General features: G+C 39.7%; 3 protein-coding genes across 3 annotated transcripts in view; 1 reads left to right on the top strand and 2 right to left on the bottom strand.

Moving 5' to 3' along the window:
• The window catches only part of LOC111430705 (stomatin-like protein 2, mitochondrial), a 5414-nt gene extending 2311 nt beyond the window's left edge, over positions 1–3103 (top strand). The window contains exons 6-9 of the mRNA XM_023067079.1: positions 115–213; positions 1331–1422; positions 2408–2467; positions 2553–3103. Coding sequence (XP_022922847.1) covers positions 115–213; positions 1331–1422; positions 2408–2467; positions 2553–2807 — 506 coding nt within the window. The 3' untranslated portion in view covers positions 2808–3103. The remainder of the gene's footprint in view (positions 1–114; positions 214–1330; positions 1423–2407; positions 2468–2552) is intronic.
• A 317-nt stretch (positions 3104–3420) lies between these two features.
• Positions 3421–4406, bottom strand: LOC111430710. Its single transcript, XM_023067085.1, has 2 exons — positions 3765–4406; positions 3421–3670 (listed from the first exon to the last, which is right to left on the bottom strand). The coding sequence occupies exon 1, from the start codon at positions 4206–4208 to the stop codon at positions 3816–3818; it is 393 nt and encodes a 130-aa protein (XP_022922853.1). The 5' UTR covers positions 4209–4406; the 3' UTR covers positions 3421–3670; positions 3765–3815.
• Positions 4407–5439: 1033 nt separating this feature from the next.
• On the bottom strand, positions 5440–7434 carry LOC111430704 (UNC93-like protein 1). Its single transcript, XM_023067078.1, has 2 exons — positions 5975–7434; positions 5440–5895 (listed from the first exon to the last, which is right to left on the bottom strand). The coding sequence occupies exons 1-2, from the start codon at positions 7129–7131 to the stop codon at positions 5667–5669; spliced, it is 1386 nt and encodes a 461-aa protein (XP_022922846.1). The 5' UTR covers positions 7132–7434; the 3' UTR covers positions 5440–5666.
• Positions 7435–8272: the final 838 nt, after the last annotated feature.

The raw sequence follows: 8272 nt of genomic DNA, 5'->3' as shown, positions 1-8272 counted from the left end.
GGGGGGGGTGGGCAAAACCAAAATTCTTGAGGAACTGGAATTAGTCTCTTTCTTTTGGTACTATTAGGTTCTGATATTCATTCATTGATATTGATGCCCTTCAATTTTTAACAGGAGAAAGGCAGGCCAACATCAATATTGCTGATGGAAAGAAGAATGCAGTTATATTAGAATCTGAAGCTGCAAAAATGGATCAAGTTAACAGAGCGCTAGGTCAGTCTCTATTACTATTCAATTAGTGCTGTGAAAATGTACATCTGCTTTCCTTGATTGATTTAATGTGATGGTACTAGTTACTCGAAGGCACACTCAATTAAGTATAAAGTATTTCACATGATTCTAACAAAAGTAGGTTTAAAGAAGGGGTAGATGGTTTCGAGGCACCCCTCTCTATGCGAGAATACAAAGCCTTTTTCCTGTAAATTACATTTGACACTTATTTATTTTCCTCTTCTTTACCGTTGTTCAACTATCTCATCTGAGTACGCTGAAAGTTTTCTAGGTGTAAACTGTGAAAATTATCAGCCAGTTTATCTTTTCCATTGTTGAGTGATATGGCCAAGATAAAAGGGGTCCAATGCAGCCCCAAACACTGCAAGTCAAGGTTTGGGATAAGATAGGATAGCAATTGTTCTATGTCATCACAGTACGAAAGTGATTACCCCCCCTTTTTTCATTTGTTTATTTGTTGTCTCAATACCAAGAGAGGATAACAACCTTTATGCTATCATCTTGGTCTCAAATTTCTTTTTTTGATTCTTGATTGGCCTTAATCTAGTTTGAAATTCTGATATCACTGAAGTTTCTACCAAGATGATCCCATGCTCATCTCAGTTGCAAGAGACTTTTTTTTTTCTTTTTTCCGCTATCATTTCAGCCTTCCTGGTTAAAATTCTTGATGACACTTTAGGTTTCTATCAAGGTGCAGTTTTGCCCACGTCTCATCTTTGTTGTCAAAATATTTACTTCTTTTGCACGAATGTGAGAGAGAGGTAACCCAACAAAACTTGAAAAGCCTATTATTGTTTAGCATCACCTACTATTCTTTTCTTCTTCTTCTTTGATTTTTTTTTTTTGTTTTTTTTGTTTTTTTGTGTGTGTGTGTGTGTGTGTGTGTGTGTGTGTGTGTCTGGTGGCAGTGGTGGAAAATGTTGGTTGAAATTTTAACCTTTCTTTTCAATTGCCAAATTTACAACTTATACGACTTGCCTCATTCCAGTCTCCTGTTCCTTTGATTAAAGTGGCATTTGAATACCTGGGTGGATGAGTATTGCTTTTTATGTCATTATTCTTCTATTTTCATCCTTGGACATTGCCCCGACTTCACCAGGTGAAGCTGAGGCCATCCTCGTAAAAGCCCAAGCAACAGCCAAAGGACTCGCTCTTGTGTCACAGGCCCTCAAAGAAAGTGGAGGTGTCGAGGTGAGATCCTCATCCTCATACTTTAGCTTTTAATACATTGGCGCTTAGTATTCTCAGTTGGTGCCTAAATCAAAACCAACATGATCAAACTATATCATATTTTGAACTTCAATGGACAATCACAATTAATTTGAATGTTGAAACATCCGGAGATGAAGATATATATGTTTTCTATTACGATGGTATTGGGTTGAACCCCACAAAACCAAGGGAAAACTTGCCAGCAATGGGAAAACACTAAGAGTTCTCTTTTGTTTAGCTTGCCATCTTGAAGATTGAACCTTGGGCTAAGACCTGGAGTATAAACCTAATCAACCCCCAAAGAGACCATGAGGCCACCCCTTGGGGGCTAGTGAAAAGTGAAAGCTACATTTAATTTCCCCTGATCCTAACTCTCGTACAATCGAACCTTTGAGCTCTGATTTCAAAATTATCATCCATAATTTTTATTAATTTAAATCACTGAACTTATTATTTACATATATATTGAAAATAGATATGTGTCGTACACTCATTCTCCTCTTTTTGATTAGTAAGTACTTAGTTTAGGAGACGGCCTTGATACTCATGTAATGTTGAACCATTTCAGTCTAACACGAACAAGGGGAGGGGTTTAAACCTATGACGTCTAAAAGAGAATTAAAATGACCAAACTATGTGAGAAAGACTTATTTGAAAGTTTACAGAGGTAATTTTTTTATATTTGGAACATCAATTAAAAAAAAATTTATTTCTTTTCTGGTTGTAGTACTTAATTCTTTCCTTTTTGTTATTAAGTTTCCTTTTTGTTATTAAGTTTAACAAACAACGAGTGATTTGAACCTCGGACCTTAAAAGGGAGTTATGTAATGTATTGAGCGTTACTCAAAAGTCATTTTTTCTTCTTTGTACTGTCTATGACACATGCAGTGATTGTTCATTACGAAGATTAAATCATTGACTGCCTATGGCATGCATAACTAAAGTATCTCTGGGTTATTGACAGGCTGCTAGTTTGAGAATCGCTGAGCAGTATGTACAAGCCTTCAGTAATATTGCCAAAGAGGTAAAGTTTGAGCTTGTAATGATTTAGTTGACTAGGACCTTGATTCTAGGGTTTTAATCATCCTTATCTTGAACTTCCTCTCCAGGGCACCACAATGTTGCTTCCGAGTTCAGCGGCAAATCCAGCTAACATGATGGCTCAAGCCCTTACTATATATAAGAGCCTCATTGGCAATGTTTCTGGCGGTGAAGCCAGAACTAGTGGATTAAATGAAGGCATACAGGAGGGCAATCTGGCTGCAGAAATCGGGGGAGATAACAACCAAACTGTTAGAGTTAGTGACGAAGTTGAAAATGGGAGCCCAGGATTTTCTCTACAGAATCCCAAGAATGCGGCATAGTAAATTGATTTAACCAACCTAGTGAAGGGTTTCCTTTCTTATGGCTGTAGTTTTTTTTTTCTTCTTTTGGGTGAGAGGACACTGTACCTGTACCAGTACAGAGGCCACTCGAAATTCATTCTCTATCCAATATTGTTTCTTACGAGTCTTCTCTTATGCTCTGGGGCTGCGGGATTGCTTCAGATTCATTGGCGCAAAAGCATTTCTTATTTCATCAAGAATGTCTGTCTGTCTTGACAAATTCATATAAGCCCACTGTTTCGACAATAAATATTTTAATTTCTATTCATTTCAACTCACATTTTACACAACAACATCTTCCTCTTTTTTTTTTTTTTTTTTTTTTTTTTTTTTTATTTTATTAAAGTTTACATGCAAGTCTGGAGGGAGCTTATCAGGGAATCAACCCACCTTACCTTAACATAGCTTCCACACTCCTTCCAGACGACATAAATTCATGTGAACGATGAAGGTTCTTCAGGAACAACGGAAATTCTCAGAGAAAGGGGAATCAAATTGTCGAACAATTGACACAAGCTCAAAACCCCTCCAGGAGCCCCGACCCAAACAAAAGACGATCTCATTTAATTTCATGAGTAGGTTGATCAGAATCTCAGTTTTAATTTCAAGGCTTAAATTTTCTTTCCAAGAGCAGCAGCACTAAGAGAACCCAAAAAAAAAAACATAGTAGCATTAGTTAGCCCTTTGATGATTGGAAGTTTGTCAATACAATCGAAAGAAGAGCAATTCACAACGGTTTGTCTACCACAGAACAAATCTTGCAGACATATTAGCTAGGGCACAGAATGAGAAGTATAATACTCGTTCGTAGACAAAAGAATTGTATGAAATTGGTATCCATCCTGTCAAAAGAATGTTCTAAGTAAAACAATATTGGGTTGGGAGGGGAAAAAAAATTAAGAAGAAGAATGTAAAGGGAAAGAAAGAGATTCATACAATAAGCCAGATAACCCCGTGGTAGCCAAAGGAATGTAAGTGCCGAAAGATTCAGAAGAGTCCAAACAAGACGGAAACTCCAAGGATGATCAACCACAAAATATGCACCAGGAGGAGGGCCTGGCCAGGAATAGGAGCAGAACCGCCGTTGCCGACCTCACAAAATCCCATCTTGGCGACCTTGACACCTGAACACAGAGCATCGGCGCAACCACACCAGTAGGTAAGGCCATCAACGCCGCAGACTGGGTCCGTCCTAAAGCATTTCACAGGGCAAGAAGACGGCAGGGACACAGGGCAGAGATCTAGATCGCGGTCGTTATTGGTGGCTTCCGAAGGCAAGCGGATGGCGGAGGAAACATGCTGCGATCGGACTTCAAAAACGAAGATAAGAAGGGAAAAGAAGAGAAGGATGGAAATCGGGGGTTTGGAGAAGGGGACCATGTTGAGCAAGCTTGGAGAGGTGGCGTTATTGGTGAATGAGAGCTAGATTTAGGGCAGGAAGGAAGAGGGGTGTTTGGAATCGAGTTTTCTTGACGGTTGGGGAAGGAACAAGGGAACGGTAGAGGACAAGTGGCCCAACTCACCAAACAACAAAGCCTTCATCTTTTCTTCGTCTGGACGCGTCTTTTTGTTTGACACCAGGGTCATTCTCTTTCTTCGACGGCTTTAGTGTTATATATTTATTAATGACACAATAGATGAGGGCCTAAAGATTGTCCTAAAAATTCTAAGAATTGGGCAGATGAATAATGGGTGGCATTCGAGACCAGCGAATTGTCCTTCAAAAATGAGGGCCTTCCTTCTTCCACTATAAACCCCTCCCCCTCCATCTTCCCATTCCTCGCATCAATGTCCTCAGCCCTTCCGAGTTGGTTTGTACCTCCACCAACGAACAAGCCCCAGGCTGAGACCATTTCCCATCTAAATTCTTCATATTCCATTGTTCCTTCTTTCTTCATTCATTCATTCATTACATTACATTACAACTGCTGCTTCTGCTTTAGGGAACAGTGAATGGCTATTCATCTCATTTCTCTGTTGCCCTCTTATTGTACCTTCCATGTGTTCATTTTTTAAGTAAAATAACCCAGCACAATGCCTTGGATGTCCACAGAAAATATAATTAAGGAACCCATATCCAACAAATTCATAAAACAACAGTTTGAATCAGCTCCATTTTGATACAACATTTTTATCCTTTTCAGCTCTACGCTAACCCATTTCGGGCTAACAATGCATTTTATTAGCCTTTCAAAATTAGTAACCATTTATCTGTTTATTTTTTTTGTTACCATCATTCATCCTTTCACTCATCTTGCTGCTTCGCTCCCTTTCCCTTATTCCACCTCTATTATTCCACCTTTATTTACTGCGGACTAAGGTACGTTAAAATACCACACCAAGGAGATTGTTTGATAACATTCTAGGTCAAGTCCTAATATTATAACTGTATTTTTTAAATTAGAGGGCAAAGTTCAGTATTACTTTTTGTAATTTAGCCCAAATGGACTGAAGGATTGGTAATAGAGATTATTGCTGAAATAGCAAAATATGTGGAATTGGCTTGGAGATCAACACATCCAAGGTAGATCAAGATGTTCTTAGAAGACCCTGCCCCGTTTAGAGTAATGTTTAGTAGAAAACAAAAACTTTTCTCCTCAACTCTGAGGTATCTTAAATTAGTAGAATCCACTTTCGTGACTTTGGAACAACGCTTGCGAACATTATTGAGCTGACTCATATACAACATCAACTTGGAGGACAGCAAGGAGTATTGCATTTTTCAGGAAAGGCTAATAATAGAAGCGTCTGAGCTGTGCGACATTGCATTTTTCAGCAACATGTGCTTAACATTACACCAAGATGTGGACAAAATCTAACTTACACAACTATGGAAACCTAAAGCTGTGTCAAGGTTGATGGAGGAGTAGCCTCCTTAGGTGTTTCGTCAGCAGGCTTCGTGTCATCCTTCACGGCCAAGAAGACCAGAATTGCCAGCAGAGGATAACTCAGTGTTGTGAGCGACCAATTCACGACCAACTGGGACATGAAGGAGACGTGGTGGGTGTCAACTTGCCACGCAACTGCAGCACCTGCACTCTGCACCCCTTTATAAAATCCACTATACCTGTTTGATGTCTTCTAATGTGAGTCAACAAGTTTTGAAAAAGAACAAAAGAAGAATATTACAAGTTTGAGGGGGATACCTGCTCAAGGTCTCTGAATCATCAGCCAAGGCCCCAATCACCCAGTACACCATGCTCTGGAACATGGCATCCAACAACCCGAAACAGAAGTATAAGAAGAAAGGGCCAACAAAATCAGAACCTGAATCCTTGAAATCCAACTTGTCTAGCAAGTTTTGGCGGGAGTATCTGAGCTGGTTGGCCAGGCCACCTGCCCATATTCCAGTACCCAAGAGCGCAACCACGCCAATTCCAAACAAACCCCTGGCCCTCCTACTCTTAAAACTGAAATCCAATATGTATCCTATCCCAACCGAGCCCACCATCTGTGCTCCCCAGTAGAACACGTTGTTGAACCCTCTTGTCCTCAAGTTAAATAACACCCCATTAACGTTATTGAACTGGTAGGTGTAGAAAAAGTTACTAGACCAAGCAGCAGGGACAATCAACAGCATCTTCCAATTTAGGAACAACTTGAGAATCGCAACAACCTCGGTTGAAACGCTGGAGTACTTGATGTTGGTGCATCGTGAACCATCATCACGAACCACGCGGCTCGGCGGCAAAATCGCCAGAGAAATGAGAGCGCCAATGGACATGAAGCACATGAAGCCGATGTAGGTACCATCGTTGACGGAAGAAGCACTGGTGCGGTGATAGTTTAGGACAAAGGGAATTAGACCCCCGATAACGCCCCCCATGTTGAATATACTCCAGAAGATGGAAATATAAGTGCCCTTGCGGTCGGGCGGCGGATACGAGGTCATGATGGCGCCCTCGCCCGCCCAAAGGAAACCCGCACCTACACCCAGGATTGCCCCAGCAATGATTGCGAAGGTCTGCTCCTTGTAGTGGTTGTAGTAGAGGAAGGATCCAGCGTAGAGGACATAAGTAGAGCAACCGGCAAAAAGGGTGAGACGGGGGCCAAGGATGTTGTACACGCCACCACCGATGATGCCGAATATCGCAAAAGTGGTGTACAGGGCGGTGGAAGCATTATCGGCTACCGTCGTATCCACCTGGCCCCCACCCCCCATGCCACTCAGCGCATTGAACATACCCGGACAGCAAAAACAAACCAACCCAATTAACGAAACCTGAACCAGCGGCGAGTTATATCTGAATAGGGTTTTTCTTGGAATTTGGGGTGCGGATTCTTCATCTCCCTGGAAACCCATGAGCCCCAAAAGAATGAAAGATGGATCGAAGATGGATTCGTCGAGGCGCAGTTAGTTAATATACCAGGGTTCGCGAATCAGAACACGTGGGAAGAGTGGGTAGAGTGGCGACCCCAATTCTTAACAAACCCCTGATTTCTCTGCGACTGGATTTTTCAAAATTTTCTTTCTATCCCCTCTCCAATTCTTAACAAACCAGATCCTTCAATTCACACAGTACACACATCTCATGGGCCACAATGCGGCTGGCTTATCCATATATATATATATATAGTACACCACCTGGCTCATCCACCCTTTGTGAGAGTCTAACAAGAATCTTGTTATGCCGGCCTGCTCTGTTCTGGATCTTTACTTTTTCGGCCTGCATGATTGCCTCATCTATTCCTTCCCCATATGATGAAGCTTTAATTTTTTTAAAAAGCTAAGAGAGTTGACTATGATTAAAGAGACGAAATCCACATGGTCAATAATATAGTGACACGTGTTAAGCTTTCTTTGTTTCATTTTTGTACTACTCTCTCCTATTTTTTCATCCGAAAATAAATTGTTTTTTTTCACAAATTTTTTGAACGTATCAATTTCAAACCTCTTTTGAACACGTCACTGGAACGGACCAGCCGGCCGCCGATCAGGACTTCTCATATGATACATAAATATATTTTGGAATTTGTTGGCATTATTATGAAAATAATATGATAAGTAGCTTATCAAAACTGGGTAAAAGTGGAAATATAATAAATGTCTTATATATTTATTTTTAATCATATTTTAACGTCACGTCCGTATAGAGTATAATTTAATTGATAATAATATTTGACTAAAAAACTGAAATAAAAGAACCTTTATATTATACTGCTCTCTCTTGTTCTTCAACTTATTAAAGATTATTACTAAGGAAGAATAACTTCCCCAACTTAAAATTTTAAAGAGAATATTATATTATTACAAAATATAATGGACCATTAGATTCTTCACCTTTTTAGTTGTGAGCAAAAATCCAAACATTAGAAATAACAGCATACAGTCTTAAAATTATATTTTAACATTACCCAAATTTAATTTTGATAAGATTTTGAATTTTAGAAAGAAAAAAAATTATGAAATTTTTTACATCATTTTTAATACAAAATAATGATTA

The sequence above is a fragment of the Cucurbita moschata genome, unplaced genomic scaffold (genome assembly GCF_002738365.1).
Source record: "Cucurbita moschata cultivar Rifu unplaced genomic scaffold, Cmos_1.0 Cmo_Scf00034, whole genome shotgun sequence".
In the NCBI taxonomy this organism is placed as follows: Eukaryota; Viridiplantae; Streptophyta; class Magnoliopsida; order Cucurbitales; family Cucurbitaceae; genus Cucurbita; species Cucurbita moschata.
This window is presented reverse-complemented; position numbering and strand designations above follow the sequence as displayed.

Coding starts and splice junctions, on each gene's coding strand:
- LOC111430710 (XM_023067085.1), bottom strand. CDS start 4,208: ATGGTCCCCTTCTCCAAACCCCCGATTTCCATCCTTCTCTTCTTTTCC.
- LOC111430704 (XM_023067078.1), bottom strand. CDS start 7,131: ATGGGTTTCCAGGGAGATGAAGAATCCGCACCCCAAATTCCAAGAAAA. Junction 5,896..5,974: donor GATTCAGAGACCTTGAGCAG/GTATCCCCCTCA, acceptor GACATCAAACAG/GTATAGTGGATTTTATAAAG.